General features: G+C 39.5%; 3 protein-coding genes across 3 annotated transcripts; all 3 read right to left on the reverse strand.

The window, feature by feature from the left end:
- Positions 1–3,754: 3,754 nt before the first annotated feature.
- LOC105068835 (olfactory receptor 6E1-like) lies at positions 3,755–4,732 on the reverse strand. Its single transcript, XM_010954805.3, has one exon. It carries the CDS (start codon positions 4,730–4,732, stop codon positions 3,755–3,757), a length of 978 nt encoding a protein of 325 aa, XP_010953107.3.
- Positions 4,733–11,439: 6,707 nt separating this feature from the next.
- Positions 11,440–11,738, reverse strand: LOC123616749 (NADH dehydrogenase [ubiquinone] 1 beta subcomplex subunit 1). Its single transcript, XM_045516483.2, has one exon. The coding sequence runs from the start codon at positions 11,687–11,689 to the stop codon at positions 11,513–11,515; it is 177 nt and encodes a 58-aa protein (XP_045372439.2). The 5' UTR covers positions 11,690–11,738; the 3' UTR covers positions 11,440–11,512.
- Positions 11,739–13,638: 1,900 nt separating this feature from the next.
- On the reverse strand, positions 13,639–14,616 carry LOC105068834 (olfactory receptor 6E1-like). The gene has a single exon (XM_010954803.3). The coding sequence runs from the start codon at positions 14,614–14,616 to the stop codon at positions 13,639–13,641; it is 978 nt and encodes a 325-aa protein (XP_010953105.3).
- Between the last annotated feature and the right edge of the window lie 4,130 nt (positions 14,617–18,746).

The following is an 18,746-nucleotide window of genomic DNA, read 5'->3' on the forward strand; positions in this document are numbered from 1 at the left end:
AGTTTTTTTTTTTCTTTCTTTTAAATCATGAATGGGTGTTGAATTTTGTCAAATGCCTTTTCTGCATATATTGTGATGATCATTTGATTTTTATTCTTTATTCTGTTAATATAGTGAATTACATGTGATTGGTTTTTGGTTATTGAACCAATCTTGTAATTGTGGGAGAAACTCCACTCGGTCAAGGATGTGTTATTATCTTTTTGTTATGTTGCTGGAAATCATTTGCTAAAGTTTTGTTAAGAATTTTTTAATGTATGTTCCCCAGGGCTATTTGTAACTTTTTTTTTCTTTTTCTTTTAATCTCTGTTTTTGGTCAAGATAATGCTGGCCTCACGGGCTAATTTGAGAAGTGTTTCTTCCTCTTCTGCTTTCCAAAAGAGTTGAATAGCATTGGTATTATCTCTTTTTAAAATAATTAATAGAATTAACCAGTTAAACCATCCAGGCCTGCACTTTTCTTTTTGGGGAAGCTTTTAACAACAAATCTAATTTCTTTAAAAGATAAAGGGCTATTGAAGTTATCTATTTTATTTTGGGTAAGCTTTAGTAGTTTGTGTCTTTCAAGAAATTTATCCACTTTATCTAAGTTGTCAAAAACCTTAACAAGGAGTTGTTCATAATGTCCCGTTATTAGTTTTTGATGCCTGTAGAATCCATAACTGTGTCTGCTTTCTTATTCCTCTTATTGGTAATTTGTTCTTCTCTCTTTTTCCCCTTACATTCTCCCAACCTCAAGACCAACAGAGAGACTTTCTCCTCCCGGTTCCCATAAGTATCTCAGAATTGAGATTCGTTTGGTTTCACTGGCCTGATTTTAGTGATATGGCCATGGTCATGATCTGATTGCTTGGGGAAGAAATCACCACCACCCTAGCAACATGAACTGAGAAGGGGATGGGGCTATTCCTGAGAAAAATCAGGCTTGGTCCTTTTACCTTATGAATGGGGCGTGGACGTCAGGTAGATAGAAGGTACAAATCGTCACTACAGCATTTATAGATTGTTTTTTCTGCCATAAAGAAGTCTAAAAATTTTACATAGCCAAATTTATACATTTATTTTTACATTTCTTCCATTAAAAAACTCCCTACACATCTTTAATAAGATACTTTTAACCTAAATTTTCTTTTTAATGTTTTCACGGTTTATATCGATCTATTAAATTCATCCTGAATTTATTTCAGCTTAAGATATGAGGTGAGGATGTAACAACTTTTTCTCCAAGATACTAGATAATCTCTTAATTTACCTTCAATTATTCAGCTTATTCCTTCAGTAAAATGTAACCCTTAACTGACTCTTAACATGGTACTTACTTTTTAACGAAGCCCTGTGCTAAGCATTCTAACATATATTAACACATTAATGTTTAAAAGGATTCTATGAAGTAGACAATATTATTCTCTCCATGTATATATGTCTAAGATGCAAAGAAGTATTGCTTGCTCAGTATCAACTGGCTAATAGGTAGATGGGATCTGAACCTTGGTGGCAGGTTTCTAGTTCTCAGTCTATTTCTGGTTCTCAGTCTCTGTGCTGTACTGCCTCTCACAATCATTGATGTCCACACCATGCCTTGCAGGTACGAGCTTTGCAGCTAAGTAGGCTTCTGTCATACCCATGCGTGTTTTTGTTCCCCCTAGTTGGTTTGTACCAAGAATCAGTTGTTTGTTTTCAAGCCTTGATTTCATAATTGGACTTGTTATAATGACATATTTTACCTAAATAAAGATAAATCAATAAAATATGAGTATAAAAATAAAGCTATTTCTATGAAAACCTAGTTGATTCCTTTCAATAGGTTCCATAAAGCCAAATTATTAAAAAAAATTGGTTGGTTTAGGTGCGGGCAAGGATTGTGAAGTTTGGCAAACAGACAAACAAAAAGCAAAAGTTCTAGAATTTTGCTCACATGGTTTCTCAAGCATCTTTACAATTTTTTAAAATTGAAATAAAGTATTGTTGACTTACAGTGTTGTATTAGTTTCTGTTAAACAGCATAGTGATTTAATTATACATATACTTGTATTCCTTTTTATATTCTGTTTCATTATAGGCTATTACAAAGTATTGAATATAGTTTCCTGTGAAGTATCTTTACAATTCTTGTACCTGTGAAACACATGCTGAAATTTCACATTATGTATAGGGTTTAAACAAGAAAGACTACAACAATCATCACATTCATTCTCAAAGGAAAGGATATTTATAGATTAGCAAATACACATTTTTTTCTAGATTTTAATTTCAAATAAATATTTGAGGCATGTATCAATTTTCATTTGCTTTTTTTTAATTGACGTGTAGTCAGTTTACAATGTTGTGTCAATTTCTGATGTACAGTGTAATAATGTTTCAGTCATATATATACGTACATATATTAATTTTCATATTTTTTATTATAGGTTACTATAAAATATTGAATATAGTTCTCTGTACTATACAGTAGAAAACTGTTGTTTATCTAGTTTATATATAGTAGTATCTGCAAATCTCAAACTTATTTACTCCCAATTTATCTCTTCCAACCATTTTTCCCCCTCGTAACCATAAGTTTGTTCTCTATGTCTGTAAGTCTGTTTCTGTTTTGGAAATAAGTTCATTTATGTCTTTTTTTTTTTTTTCAGATTCCACATATAAGTGATATCATATAGTATTTTTCTTTCTCCTTCTGGCTTATTTCGCTTAGAATGATGATCTCCATGTCCATCCATGTTGCTGCAAATGACATTATTTTATTCTTTTTCATGGCTGAGTAGTAGTTCATTGTATATATAGATACCACATCCTCTTTATCCATTCATCTATTGATGGGCATTTAGGTTGTTTCCACATCTTAGCCAAGTAAATAGTGCTGCTGTGAACATTGAGGGTGCATATGTCTTTTCAAATTATAGTTTTCTCTGGATATATGCCCAGGAGTGGGATTTCTGGATCATATGGTAAGTCTATTTTTAGTTTTTTAAGGAACCTCCATATAGTCCTACATAGTGGTTGCACCAATTTACATTTCCACGAAGAGTGAAGGAGAGTTACTTTTTCTCCACCCCGTCTCCAAGGCATGTATCATTTTAAAATTGTTCTTTTGCTTTAAAGTTTCCCCCACCTAAATAACCAAGTACTAGACCCCAGTCTTTTGGAAAGAAAGTCTACTGTGTTTAGGCAATAGTCTTGACATCATCTACTGATTGACTTTGTTTTTGTTACTGATTAGAAAGTCTAATTTAATCATCTATTATGTGTACTCCATTATCTTTCCAGAATATCTATCCAATTCCATTGTTCTATTTGTTAGTTCTTGGGTTAGTGTTTTACTGTCTGATGCATTTTTGTTCAACATTTCTTGGTTATTCCACTTCATTAATTTTTCTGTACTTAGAATAATTCTGAAGTCTATCATAAATATATTCTCATTGAGAATATTTTCATTGGTTTTGCAAAGTTCTAGTGAAGAAGGCATGTGAAGTGGTTATTATAACTTAAAAATGAGACAAGATTAAGAGACGCAGATACAGGCTACAGTCAGAAACACGAAGACATACCAGACATAGTTGTGGTACACTGAGTTTTTTTGCTCTCTGACAAGACTGCATGTCCTAATAATGAAACATGTAAGAAACTGCTGTAGATTAGAGCACATGATAAAAGATGTCTAGGGGTGGGGAGTTCATGGAGAGCAGGGCAGGAGCGGCATTTCCAGAGATTTAGGCAAGGAGTCAGCTTTCCCCACCCTCTCAGGTCCAGCTCATCTTTATGAGAGGAGCTTGCTCATTCGCTCCCTAAACACCTGCTTCACCTGTTTGTTCCTCAGGGTGTAGATGAAGGGATTGAGCATCGGGGTCACCACGGTGTTGAGCAAGGCCACCACCTTGTTCCTGTCCTCCCCCTCGCTGCCCTTGCCCGACCGGACATACATGAAGATGCAGCTGCCATAGAAGAGAGACACAACAGTGATGTGGGAGGAGCAGGTTGAGAAGGCTTTCTGCCTCTCCTTGGCTGAGGGGATGTGCAGGATGGTGTGGAGGATGTGGCCATAGCAGGTGGCCGTCACAGACAGAGTGCCCAGTAGGCTGAGGTTGGCCATAATAAAACCCAGAAGCTCTATCAGGCTTGTGTCTGCACATATGAGTTCCAGGAGTGGAAAATTATCACAGAAGAAATGATTAATGACGTTGGGGCCACAGAATGGCTGCTGTAATATGATAAGACTTGGAATGATAATAACAAGGAATCCTGTCATCCATGAACAAAGAACTAGCTGGACACAGACTCTTTTGTTCATGATGGTGACATAACGCAAGGGGTTACATATGGCCACATACCTGTCAAAGGACATCACTGCCAGTAGGAAGAACTCTGTGGTGCCCAGGAAGAAATAGAGGAAACTTTGAAGGAGACAGCCTGCTAGGGAGATGGTCTTGTGTCCAGTCAGGATGTTGGTCAGCATCTTGGGGAAGATGACGGAGGTGAACCAGATCTCCAGGACAGCAAAGTTGCGGAGGAAATAGTACATGGGGGTGTGGAGGCGCCTGTCCATGAGGGTGATGACCACGATGAGGAGATTCTCCAGCAGAGTGAGGAGGTAGGTCAGGAGGAGGCCCAGGAAGATGAGCATCTGCAGCTCACAGGCATCTGAGAGCCCCAGCAAGATAAGCTCGGTGACAGTGGTGAGGTTCCCCATGTCTCTTCTGATCTGTTCTGGAGCTGGCCAATCAGAGGTGTGCAGCATCAGGGGTTGTGATGTTCTGGGGATCTGAGGACACTTGGAACTGAAAAGAAAGAGGGATTTTGAGCTGAAGGAATCCTTTATTTCTTAGACTTGTAAGTCCCTTTCCTCCCTCTTCATACTGGTTGTCCAGGTCACTCATTGGGTTATTATGTGTCACATACTCTGCTACCATTTTCTGGTACTCTTTGGGAAAAGTTTTGCCTTTATCAATTCTTTTTCCATTTCTCTTATTTCTGTTAGGAAATTCTGTAGTAAATCCTTTTTCATTCTTTTAGATCGGGTGACATCTTTTCCCATTTTCATCCAAATGTTGTAAGGAGTCTCACAAGTACATTAAAATGTTCTCCTTTGCATGTCCTGTATCCAAAGGATCACAGACCTTTATTGAAGGCATTAATGGAATACTTACTCTAGAACTTGTTCCAGAGGCATTTGAGTTAGAGAGACAGCTTGGTTGCACCTGAGCTCCATCATTTACTAACTTCTGGGGCCAGTTATCTAACCTCATCAAAACTCTGTTTCTTCAGTGGGTGTAGTAAGAGTACATATGTAAAATGTTCTCCCAAAACTTAAGTGAATTATGCATATCCAACATCTAGCACAAGGTTGGCCACTGAGCAAGTGGTCACGTAATGTTAGCTATTTTTATGTCTTGCCTTGTGGCTGAAATTCTAGTAGGATAATCATAAGGAAGAATAAAATTAGAGAAAAGACACTGGGATTTTGGGTACTATGTATTTAAAGAAAAAGTTTTAAAAATATAAAAACATTATTAGCTCATTATGGAAAGTGTAGGAAATACAGAGAAATGAAATAAAAAGAATCAATCACTTGTAGACCCATAGAAAAAACTTTCATTAACATTTTGATTTATTTCTACTGTATTTTTCCTACTCTTATTTAGTGCTTATTGCTTTGTAAAGCTATGCTCATAGATTATGTATTCTGCACCTCTTTCCTTCCCATTTATTATTATTATTATTATTATTATTATTATTATTATTATTATTATTATTAATATTATTACTACTACTACCACTACTATTATTATGATGGGGAGAGGTAATTAGGTTTATTTATTTCCATATATTATTATAACAAAATTTTGTCATGTTATCACAAACTTTTTGTTAATATATTATTTGGCTGATATTTTTTGAGGGATACATGTGGTGTGAGGTTGTTATTTAGAAGCAGAGAGGGAGCATGCTTTTGTAGATGAGGTATCATGCTTAAGACTTTGGGATAATTTCCTAGGTGATAATAATAAAGAATAACAGTGATGAATGCTGATGTTCAGAATTGTTTATTGGTTCAATTTCAATTTTGGAGAATATGTCTGTTTTAAATGATTTTTATTTCTACTTTTTCCATTGTTTAATATTGTCCTTAGAGATCTGGATAAAGAACTCGGCGTATTTGCCATCGGTTGTCCTTTATAGAAATCACAAGGTAAGGTAGCTTCTGCAGGGAAGGCCTGACTCTATCTGAGACAGGAGCAGGAAAAAATATGATAAGCTTGCCTCAGAGAAACGGTAACACAGTACATTATAGCTATATAAAATATGTATTTATATGGAGAAGGGATGGATAAGAACATAGAAAAATGAACATAATTGCCACATAAGGATGAGAGGATTGTGGATGATTTTTCTTTCCTCTTTTTATTACCTTTATTATTGTTTATACAATAACTTAAATTCAAAATCATAAAAGAAATTGGCACAGTGAGTGCGTTTCGGCTAAGAGTTGGGTAGAACATTTCAAGAGAAACAAAGGCGAGACACGTGACTGACCATGAAAACGGTGAGAAAAAGCCTCAGTGACTCTGTGACTCATCAGCTGAGCTGAGTCAGGTTATTGGGAATGATGAAAAAAGTCAAAGAAGTCAACTGTGCCAGAGCCCGCCAGTGGACACCTGAAAACAGATGGCCGGCTTATTGGCAGAGTATCCAGAGAAATCAGATTCCCCTTCCCCTATTTCGAAAATTGCACCAATGTAGATTACCTCACTAGCTACTAGGTGAGGTGTTCGATTGTTTTCCAGGCAGTTCGAATGATGGAGACTCCCGGTTTTCACAGGAAGCCCACGTCTCTGCAGTGCTGTCTGAGCACTACACTTCTTGGAGGCTCACCAGAGATTCAAAGTGGAGGAAGCTCCAGAGCTGTAACATGGTCCACATGGTCCAGAATAGGCATGTCCTGTTCTCTTTGTACTGCAAATGTCACCAATCTTCCAAGTTTTCCAACAACCAATCTCCCTTAAGAAGTGTTCTCTGACTCCCTTGTTATCGACACATCTTCAGACCACCTCAGAAATGAAGTATTTCTGGATATTCCCCAGAACTTTGGGATTCACCAGTTTCTTAGAAAGCTTCTTTTGCTCCTGGCCCATCGCAGTGTCACCACTGACCCCTGTCCTGGGGAAATGGATGTAGAAGCCTAATTAATTATCCTTTTATCCCTCCTACACTAAGGCAGAGACAAACATCAACTGATGCAGTTTCATATGATTCATCTTCAGTTTGACTTAAGAAGCTTCTGGACAATGTACATGCTCTTCCAGGAGCTTAGTGCCCACAGAGGATTCCAGCATAAACTGCTCTTGGCAGACTCCTTGTCTCTGTGGAGCTGGCTTCAGGCCTGGACTGCTTGGGGTTCTGTTTTGGTCTCCATGGAAACACAGAGATTAAACAAGGTACACAGCTCAAACTTAACCAATCTAGAGATTCGCACTCTTCTCTTGTAGGATGCAGCTATGCTTCCCTGGAGATTCATTACCATCAGTGGCAATAGGGACCTAGGAAGGTCCCTTACCTCTTACTTTCTTCAGCTTTGGGATTGAAAGTTTACTTTGTTCTGACTGAGAAGCTCAGGAACTTCTAGCTAAGTTTGATTATAACAAAGGAAACATGGTTATTAAAACATTCAACACATTTTAGCTGAGTGTTTATTGTGTGACAAGTACAGACTTAGGTATCAGAGACAGGTAGAGTCTTGTGGAGGAAGACAGGCATCAACTAATCACACAAATGTTATTATTGTGACCAGTGTTCTGAAGAGCTCATAGGAGACCTTGAATTAGACTGAAAGATAAAAGAAGATGTTTCTGATGGAGTTATGAAAAGTTGAGACTGAAGGATAAGTTGGCGTGTGGAGGGTGAAGAACTTTAATTAATCATTCATTAAACATTCACCTGTTTATTGAGTACCTACTATGTGTTAGACACTGTACTGAGGATGACTATGACTGGTGAATGAAACAGACATGGTTTCCAGTGCCTGTGGAACTTACTCTTCATTGGAGAAGTCTTAGAAAAAGATCTTGAAACAGTCCTCCTCTTGGTCCTTGGGCCACTCAAGCTCAAACTACTTTGCAATCCCATTTTCTTTCTTTGGTCACCAAACTATTCCCCAGTCTGGATAAAACTGGCTGATGTTACTTGACTGCAGTAAGTGGTATGATTTAGGAGCCAATAATGTGTTTGAAAAGGCAAATGAATAACTGGCTTTCTATTCTCTGTTTTAAATGGATTAGTGAATTAATCTGACTAGGGTGTTCATCCCTGGAGAGTCTGGCTATTCTTGTTGTGTTTGACTGGCCAGGGTTTGCAACCTACTCCCTAAACTCCTGGTGGGCTCCTATGAACAGCTTGTGTAGTCACCTTGGCCATGGTAGAGTCATGGCTAAACCAATAACCTATCAGGAGGAGGCCCAGATAGCTGGGCAGCGGAGGTTAGGGACTGAACATGGCATGCACTGGTTGTACCTGCTGGGAATCTGTGTATGGAAATTGTATTCCTCCTCTGGCCAGACAAGAAAGGTCCTGGCTTGAGGAGTCCTGCAGTTCTCAGGTGGTGATCGTCCATCCATGGGCATCTGCCAGGCATTGTGAGAAATGGAAACTTCAGCTCCCCTCTGTGACTAAACATCCTTTCTTTTCTTCCCCACTGGGACTGGAGAGGGGCAGGGAGGACATATACATTTGCTCATGGCTTTATCTTTACTTTTTGAATCTTTGTTCCTGAGAAAAGGACCCCTTACCTAAAGGAAAAAGAATCTGATTTATTCTTCCCTGAACTGAGAAAAAAATTGATCTTTTGTCATACTAAAATTCAGGGAGAGAAACACATGTGAATAAATATGTTATAACAAGACACTATGAGGGCTATGAAGGCATAGAACTGAGTGCTTTAGGAGAGGAAAACAGGTGAGACTTGCCTTGGATGGATGATGAGAAAAGTTGGGCCTGAGGAAGGGTGAGTGAGCTCAGGCTTGACGGCAGAGAAGGAGGTTGATTGGGTGACTGGTTGGGAGAGTTCCAGGCAAAGAGAAGAGTGTATGTTAGGCCATGATATGGCAAAGAGCTCGTATGTTTGAGTTAAAGCAAAAAGGCCAGAGAATCATGAAGAGGCTGATGGTGAGCTGAGATTTGGCTGGAGACTTGTGCTGGGTTCAAAGTTTGGAGAGCTTGGTAAGAAAGATCGATTTCATTCCAAGTGCAGTTGGAAGCTATTGCAATGTTTTAAGCAGAGAAGTGACATGACTTTGTTTATGCTTTAAAATGTCATCATTTCGAGGGATGGTAGAAATAAGAAATTGGAGCAGACAAGAAAACAGGAAAATAGATTGAGGTAGTTATTGCAGGATCCAGGGAGGAAATCAAATCAGAAATCTTTTGTTAATTTAATGAAGAGTTAATGGGTTTGGGGGAAAAAAATAAAAGCAGACAAAGATGGATTGAGGGCATGACCAAAGGAACTGTGGCCAGAAGAGGAAACCTTGAGGGTGGCTAGGCCTGGCCAGGCAGGCAGGGCCTAGAAGGGGATCCTTGAGGAGGAAGTGGTTGCTGGTCTGGGGAGGCTCCAGCCGGTTGATCTCTGGAAAGTCTGTCTGCAGGTGACAATGTTCTTGGCAAGCTGGTAGATTAGGAAAGTGACTAGTCCCTGGGGAGATATGGGGACAGAATGGCAAAAACCACAGGTAGAAGCCACATCCTCAATGGGTGGAAGAATAGGCAGGTTCCCAGGATCAGCACTGATACACTGAATATAGGGCTGTAGTCCAATTGTCAGTACTGGGCATAAAAGAGACTTTGTTTCAGAATCAGGGCAAAAGTTTAGTCACTATAAATGGAGCACAAGGTTGAATGTGAACTCCTAGGAAATAAGACTGAGGTTGAGTCCCACAAAGCTGGCCTGGATCTTTCCAAAATCTCCCTGCCCGCAGCCAAGATTGTCCCAGAGCTTGGAGGAAGGGGTCAAATGGGGAGAGGACAGGTTTTTGCTTGTGGAAACTACCCCTGAGACCACTTACAGTTGTCACACTGGGATTCTGCTGTCTATACTTTGCCAGTTCTGTCTTCTCTTAGTCACTGCTCTGCTACCTTAGCTTCCATTCTGTGCAATTCAGTGGGGATTTATGGAGCACAAGCCTTGTGTTAAGTGCCAAGGGGAACCCAACAACGGAGGACACATGACCCCTGTGATCATGACTGAGTGTTTTCTCTGTGTGATTATCCCACAGCCAGATTGCATTTAGCCTCTTGGAGATTCAATGGAGAGTGTTTGCCCCAGTTATCAGAAGAGAAGACAGATGTAATGCAGTCTCTGTGCTGTTAGAGAACTTTTGTAATATTCAGCAAGACGTCAAATAGCGTATGTAGTTGGTGTCACAGACTGATTTACATAGTTCTTGGGATAGCCTCTATGATCCCTACCTCCTGGGATTCATGTCCTTGTAATCCCTTCCCCTTGTGTGTGGCTTGACCCAGTGACTAGCTTCTAATAAATAGAATACCATGCCTCACAGACATAGAAAACAAACTTATGGTTACCAAAGGGGAAGGGGAGGGAGGGATAAATTAGGAGTTTGTGATTACCAGATACATACTACTAAATATAAAATAGATAAAGAGCAAGGACCTACTATATAGCACAGGGAACTATATTCACTATCTTGCATTAAACTATAATGGAAACGAATCTGAACAAGAATATACGTATATATATGTATAACTGAATCACTTAATTGTACACCTGAAACTAACACAACATTGTAAATCAACTATACTTCAATAAAAAGTGAAAAAAAAAAAAGAATACAGTGAAAGGGATGAGATTTCACTCCTGACACAGTTACAAAGAGACTGTAGTCTCCATCTTGCTTGCTCTCTCTTGCTCTCTTACTTGCTTGCTCTGAGCAAGCCAGCTTTTGCCAGCTGCCATATTGTGAGCTGTGGTATGGAAAAGCCCACATGGCAAGAAACGGATGTTTTTAGCCAACAACCAGCAAGGACTTGAGGCCTATGAATAGCCACATGAGTAAACCTTGCTTACAGTCTTACCAGATATCTTCAGCCAAAGGCACACGAATAAATAACTAATACAGTCCTTTTGGGAATTCTAGCCTTTATTCTTACCCCCCTCCTCATTTTTCAAACTGAACTATAGTCAGTTTACAATGTTGTATCAATTTCTGGTGTACAGCATAGTGTTTCATTCATACATGTACATACATATATTTCTTTTCATTTTTTTTATTATAGGTAACTACAAGATATTGAATATAGTTCCCTGTGCTATACAGTATAAACCTGTTGTTTATCTATTTTATATATATATGTATATCACTTGTATATGGAATCTAAAAAAAAAGACACAAGCAGTTATTATTTTAATTGGAGTTGTCTTTTTTTTTTTTCAAATTAAATAATGAATGTGTTTTTATTTCTCCCATAATTTAAAAAATGTGAACATCCTGTAATTCAGCCATAGCCTTTATTTCCAGGTGACTTCTTCACGGGGCCTCAATTCCCTTTTGAATAAGAGACTCTCATTCCAGAAGGCAGTTAGCTTTTCATCATTCTTTTTGTCTAGATACCATCCAAAGACAAATCCCATAGGCACAAGTATATGTACCCAGTGGTCACGCACAACCTGAAGTAAGCTCATCATCAATGCTGCGGCCTCGGAGCTAACAACGACCCCAAGACCAAGGGCAGCGGCGAGCTAATTGGAGTTGTCTTGACTCAATATAGTTGAACATATTTTCACTTATTTATTGGCCCTTGGGTTTACTTTTCTGTGAAGTGTCTGTATCTTTAGCTCCTTTTTCTATCAGGTTGTTTATGTTTGTATATTATGGATAATAACCCTTTATTTGTAATATGGATTCACTACTCTACCCCCTTCCTGAATGCCCATTTAAACCTGTTCATGTGGTTATTTCTTCCTTGATTCTTGGGTGGAATTCAAGACTGGTATGGCCAATTTTCTGGCCACCCATATAATTTTAGAAGTCTTCCATTCATAATCAGTTCAAACAATGGGATTATTAAATTGTCCAATCCGTGTAATTGTCAAAATTTTGAATTTCATTTGAAGTTAAAATGTACCCCTTCCTGCATCTAAGGCCTGTTTCAGGCGGGAAATCTTCAGAGAGAAAGGGTGTGTGTTGTTGGCTTCATCTGTCTTAACTGTGCAAATTCACCTCACATTTACCTGTGTTTTCTACCCCTGCCCTCCTCCAGGGATATGTGGATGGGATGGGGGTGGCGAGTAGGGGATGGATAACCTAGACGAAGTGGAAGGTGGTGTGTACAAAGATAGTAGTGGTGGTGGTAAGCAGTGATAGACCTCTGTATTTATTTTGAATGTGTAATACACAGAATTTGCTGATGGATTGACTGGAATATAAGAGAAAGAGAATGCCAAAGATAACATAGTTTTGTTTTTGATCTGGTATCTGTATTTTTCTTACTGTGGTAAAATACATATAACATAAAATTTACTATTTAAACCAGATTAAAATGTAGTTTGATGACATCAAGTACATTCACATTGTTATGCAATGGTCACCATTATCCATCTCCAGAACTTTTTCGTCTTCCCGGACTGAAATTCCGTGTCCATTAAATGATAATTCTCCTTTCCTACCCCCACCTCTAGCCCCTGGCAACCACCATTCTACCTTCTGTCTTCATGATTTTGATTACTCTAGGTCCCTCAGCAAGTGGACTCATACAATATGTGTCCTTTTGTGTCTGGCTTATTTCACTTAGCATACTGTCTTCAAGGTTACTCCATGTTGTAGCATTTACCAGAATTTTGTTCCTTTTTCCAGGTTGAATAACATTCCATTGCATGTATAGACCATATTTTTGTTTATTCATTCATTCATCAATGGACACTTGAGTTGTTACCACCTTGTCGGCTACTGTGAATAATGTTACTATGAACATGGACATACAAATACCTGTTTAAGTCCCTGTTTTCAATTCTTCTGGGTATATACTCAGATGTGAGATTGCTGGGTTATATGGTAAATGTACGTTTACATTTTTTAGAAACTGCCATACTGTTTTCTACAGTGGTTGTGCCATTTTCATTCCCACCAGTGGGTCTAATTTCTCCACATTCTTGCCAACACTTGCTGTTTTCTGTTGAAAACTTAAAAAAGAAAAAAAAAAAAGAAGCCATCTTAATGGGTGTGAAGTGATATCTCATTGTGATTTTGATTTGCATTTCCCTAATGATAAGTGATACAACACATCTTTTCATGTACTTATTGGCCATCTGTAGAATTGGGTTATTTGATTTTTATTGTTGAAGACATTGTGTTTTGGTTTATAGTAGATATATAATCCCATTCTGAAATCGTTCTACGGTAATTTGTCTGATTGAGTTCTCTATTTCCTTTTAGATTTTGAAAATTCTCTTCCTGTAGGAAATCATCCTTTTCCTCCTGGTTTTCAAATTAGTCATTAAAGAGTTGCACAGTGACTGGCACCCCAGAAACATGCCATCAACCTTTCTCTGAAGGAGAAAGCTTCAATTTCTTGCAGAGGCCTGATACTCTCTTAGCTTGACTGGGGATATTAGTTCAACCTCTTGGTTTGACAATTTTACAAGAAGAGCTTCTTCACTTTCTCCTTAAACACCTGCTGCACCTGTTTGTTCCTCAGGGTGTAGATGAAGGGATTGAGCATCGGGGTCACCATGGTGTTGAGCAAGGCCACCACCTTGTTCCTGTCCTCCCCATGGCTGCCCTTGCCTGACCGGACATACATGAAGATGCAGCTGCCATAGAAGAGAGACACAACAGTGATATGAGAGGAGCAGGTTGAGAAGGCTTTCTGCCTCTCCTTGGCTGAGGGGATGTGCAGGATGGTGTGGAGGATGTGGCCATAGCAGGTGGCCGTCACAGACAGAGTGCCCAGTAGGCTGAGGTTGGCCATAATAAAACCCAGAAGCTCTATCAGGCTTGTGTCTGCACATATGAGTTCCAGGAGTGGAAAATTATCACAGAAGAAATGATTAATGACGTTGGGGCCACAGAATGGCTGCTGAAATATGATAAGACTTGGAATGATAATAACAAGGAATCCTGTCATCCATGAACAAAGAACTAGCTGGACACAGACTCTTTTGTTCATGATGGTGACATAATGCAAGGGGTTACATATGGCCACATACCTGTCAAAGGACATCACTGCCAGTAGGAAGAACTCTGTGGTGCCCAGGAAGAAATAGAGGAAACTTTGAAGGAGACAGCCTGCTAGGGAGATGGTCTTGTGTCCAGTCAGGATGTTGGTCAGCATCTTGGGGAAGATGACGGAGGTGAACCAGATCTCCAGGACAGCAAAGTTGCGGAGGAAATAGTACATGGGGGTGTGGAGGCGCCTGTCCATGAGGGTGATGATCACGATGAGGAGATTCTCCAGCAGAGTGAGGAGGTAGGTCAGGAGGAGGCCCAGGAAGATGAGCATCTGCAGCTCACAGGCATCTGAGAGCCCCAGCAAGATAAGCTCGGTGACAGTGGTGAGGTTCCCCATGTCTCTTCTGATCTGTTCTGGAGCTGGCCAATCAGAGGTGTGCAGCATCAGGAGTTGTGATGTTCTGGGGATCTGAGGACACTTGGAACTGAAAAGAAAGAGGGATGAGTGTTGCCTTTTGAGTTGAAGGAGTGTTTTATATCTGTTTTTCAGACCCCCTGGGGGTACTCATCTCATGTATGGGTCCCGGTGTGTTTGTGTGTGAAGAGGAGAGAGTGGTGATTTGCAGGGTGGCCTGAGTAAGGTCCCAAACCAAAAATTATTCTTGTTTACATTCCTTAATCAAATTTTTATTCCTGATTCATCAGCGAATTCAATACCTTTCATTTTTATCTTTATTCCACTATTGGGTCTTCATCCATAAGCAGTTCATAGTTGAAAGTGGGAACTTTTTACTTAACTTATTGCCATTCACTACACAGATCCATATCCTCAGGTAAACTGACTGAGAACTCATGGATGGCCTATTGCTGTTTCAGTATTGCCTGAAAATTTGATGCCTTTCACTAGTGTTTGGATTAATGAAAAGGAAAGAGGAAATCCACGACAGAAAAACACAACTCTTACCAACCAGAAAGAGAAAAATCCAAGTAACGTGTGCATAAAGAAAAATTGCTTAGTGGAAGTTTGTGATTCAAGGTTCTTAATGATCTGTCCTCATATGATATACCCAGGGTCTCCTCTAATTACATCCTCCCATGGGCCCTAGAGACAATAGATCCTTCATGATTTTTAAAATTCTTAATGCACTGATGTTTTAGCACATGGCATTCTTTCAGCTTGGAATCATCAGCCTTTCAAATCCTATTTATCCTGTAAGTCTCTTCTCAACAAGTGCTATCATTTCCCAGAAGCCTTCTCTTTTGAATGAATGAATCTTTCCTCTGTATCATGCATAATTCTATTATATTTTATATATATATATATTTTTTGTTTTTTTATAGTTGTTTTTCATTTCATTGTATTTTATAGCTGTTTTTCATTTGTTGCTCATTGAGACAAAGATTTCCTTATGAATCTTGGCATTTTATATAGCTCTTAGAACAAGTTTCTTGAAATAATCAGCTTTAATAAACATTTATTGAATGAGTGAATACCACCTCAAATGTCTGTGATATGGATTTGGTGGTGTTTGACACAGAGTAAGTTGAGGATGTGTCACTTACATAGTATTTCCTAGAGGACAACAACCTTGCAGGGTCCTATGCCAAGTAGTCTATCAAATTGGCCCATCTGAAGAGAGTTTGCTTTTCCTCATGAGAAGCTGGAGATGTCTCCCCACAAACATTCTACAAGGGGAAACCCTGCCTTTGAGGTGGTCTGGATTTGAGCTAGTAAATAGATAGACGTCTATTTGGATTTGCTAGAGTGCTCCCGGGACCGTCCAAGAATTGGATGTGAGTGTAAGGGGAGGATAAAGCCCCGGGTTCACACTGAATCATGAGCTTAGCAAAGACAAACCAAAATCCTTAAAAAGATCTCTCTTTAAAAGTTAGCATTATCAACTACTACCTTAATTATCAGGTAGAGCTGTAGCAAGGGTTATTTGGCAGTCACTGGAGAATAAGATTGGGACTCCGCTTAGGTACCCGAGATGAAGGAAATGCTAGGGGATGTTAGTAGAGAAGATGAAACAGTAAACTGTATAAACTTTCCTTTTTTCATGGTTTTCCTTCTTTTCAGCAGAGGCTATGCTATTCAAAGTTATTCCACAAACTAGTATTGTATCTAACATTTGTTGACAGTTATTAAAGAACACAAAATAGTTGATCAACCTCTGAAGATGTAACTAAGGGCTATTCCCCAGGGATTATTTCTAGGCTCAATATTGCTTAGATTCTCAGCAATTTGAAAAAGAGTTCTCTGTAGCCCAATCATTTGGTTCAAAGGTGAGACCAGGTGGCCAAGAAACTTACCCAGCTCTTTCTAGTACAGAAGCAAGATCCAGCATGAATGTGATACCCAGAAACATCAGGAGCTAATAGAATGAGTATCATTTAGACAAAGTCCTGGTGGGACACATCGGGAGAAAAATGGAAATAGAGACTAAGATGGGGAAGAGCTGGATGTGAGTGGAAGGGGAGGAGAAAGCTCTGGGTTCATACTGAATCATAGCAAAGATAAACCACGAAAAGACGTTATGATCAGCCCACGGATATAGCTCATAGGCAGGGCTGCTGATAAACTTGTTTTTCTCCCATTTCAAATGGGAGGTCAACAGCTGGCGGGGGGGCTTCCACATAAAAAGGGAAGTGGTTTACTTCATGAATCTCTAGCATTTCCCCCTTTATCCTACAGGCTTGTTGAGTGAAAGGGGAGACTTGTCTGGCAGCCCGAGAGCCTGGACATGGCGGCACCATCCGCTGAGACCATTCATTGTTTCAAAGGTCAGTCATGCAGTGCCCAGTGGGAAAGTCTCTGTGGCTGCCCTGGAGGTTTGTCTTGCCCTCTGGATAGTTCTAGTACACGTAGAAGGAAGGTGAGATCTTTTCATTCTAAGGAAAAGCATTAGCAGTTTCACGCAGACTTGATGCCGTCCAGAGCTTTGGGTTTTCCAAGGTGACAGTTACACTGAGCACAAGGTGGGACAGGCAGAGTTCCTCAATGCGGCTAACTTAGTGTTTCTGCTTGGATAAACACTGACTTGCCTAGCATTGACCCGGATTGTGGGGCTAAAGTTAGGAATGAGACCCAGTGGGTGTGCTCGATATGCCACGTATTATAAAGGAGTGTTAAAAGACAATTGCCAGGAAGAGAAGGGTTTGAGGAAGCCATTGTTGGCTGCGCCATCCTCTGCAGTGCCAGGGTGGGGATTACCCCGCAAGCCCAGGGTTAGGGGCTTAGCAACCTTCTGGGAAATCCCAATCAGGCCATTCCAAATACACTGCTCACAGGACTGCAGAACATATGTGGTTCTCATGGGTATTTCTTGAGATTGCAATATTGTCTGTGGGATCTAAATGCAGATCCTGTACTATTGGTGTGTGAGATCTCCATCTCTCACAAATCTGATGTTCTTTAAGAACACCTATTTTTTTCCAAAGTATCCTGAATGAGACTTAACATATGATCTAACAATCCCACTCCTGGGCATATATCCAGAAGAAACTCTAATTTAAAAAGACACGTGCCCCCCAGTGTTCATAGCAGCACTATTTAAAATAGCCAAGACATGGAACCTAAATGTCCATTAACAAATGATTAGATAAAGCAGTTGTGATGTACACACACAGTGGAATACTACTGAGCTGTAAAAAAGAATAAAATAATGCCATCTGCAGCAACAGGGATGGACTTGGAGACTGTTATACTAAGTGAAGTAAGTCATCTAGAGAAAGAAAAATACCATATGATATCACTCATATGTGGACTCTAAAAAAAAAGACATGAATGAACTTATTTATAAAACAGAGACAGACTCACAGACATAGTAAACAAACTTATGGTTACCGGGGGGGAAGGGGGTGGGGAGGGATAACTTGAGAGTTTGGGATTTGCAGGTACTAATTACTATATATACAATAGATAAACAAGGTTCTACTGTGTTGCACAGGCAACTATATTCAATATCTTGTAATAGCCTATAATGAAAAAGAATATGAAAAGGAATATATATATATATGTATATATATATGAATCACTGTGCTTTACATCAGAAATTAACACAACATTATAAATTGACTCCAATAAAAAATCCATATTGCAAAGTACCCTGAATGGCCAGCTGGCATTTCCTGGGTGGGAGACTGGTTTCCTTGGGCTTTACCATCATTCAGCTCACAGGATCTGATGAGTCTAGAATGTTTTGAAATTTTCCATTTCCAACAGGCTCATCCTGGGGAAAAGCCTTGGAAGAGTACAGTCACCATTTAGTGGAATCCTCCTTCAGCTTCTTTTTGAACTCATGGGGCTGATTTTGACTGACAGAGACTTTTATTAGATCCTCACACTGGCCCAGTCTTTGTGAGATGATATTTCTTCTGTGGACAATGGGGTTCTAGAAGACAGTGGGTGAGCTCCTCCTGGAATAAACACATCTCTGTGGAGGTGACATAAGGGCTGAAAGATTTGGATTGCAGCTTTGTTTTCTTAAGGGATCTACTCTTCTCCTAAGTTTTATGGTGTGTGGGGTCCCCAGAGAACCAGTATAATAAGCCTCACTCAGCTTCTTCCCAACT

This window comes from Camelus bactrianus, chromosome 6 (assembly GCF_048773025.1).
Source record: "Camelus bactrianus isolate YW-2024 breed Bactrian camel chromosome 6, ASM4877302v1, whole genome shotgun sequence".
NCBI lineage: Eukaryota > Metazoa > Chordata > Mammalia > Artiodactyla > Camelidae > Camelus > Camelus bactrianus.

Excerpts from the sequence above, each read along its gene's own strand:
- LOC105068835 (XM_010954805.3), bottom strand. The coding sequence starts at position 4,732 with ATGCTGCACACCTCTGATTGGCCAGCTCCAGAACAGATCAGAAGAGAC.
- LOC123616749 (XM_045516483.2), bottom strand. The coding sequence starts at position 11,689 with ATGATGAGCTTACTTCAGGTTGTGCGTGACCACTGGGTACATATACTT.
- LOC105068834 (XM_010954803.3), bottom strand. The coding sequence starts at position 14,616 with ATGCTGCACACCTCTGATTGGCCAGCTCCAGAACAGATCAGAAGAGAC.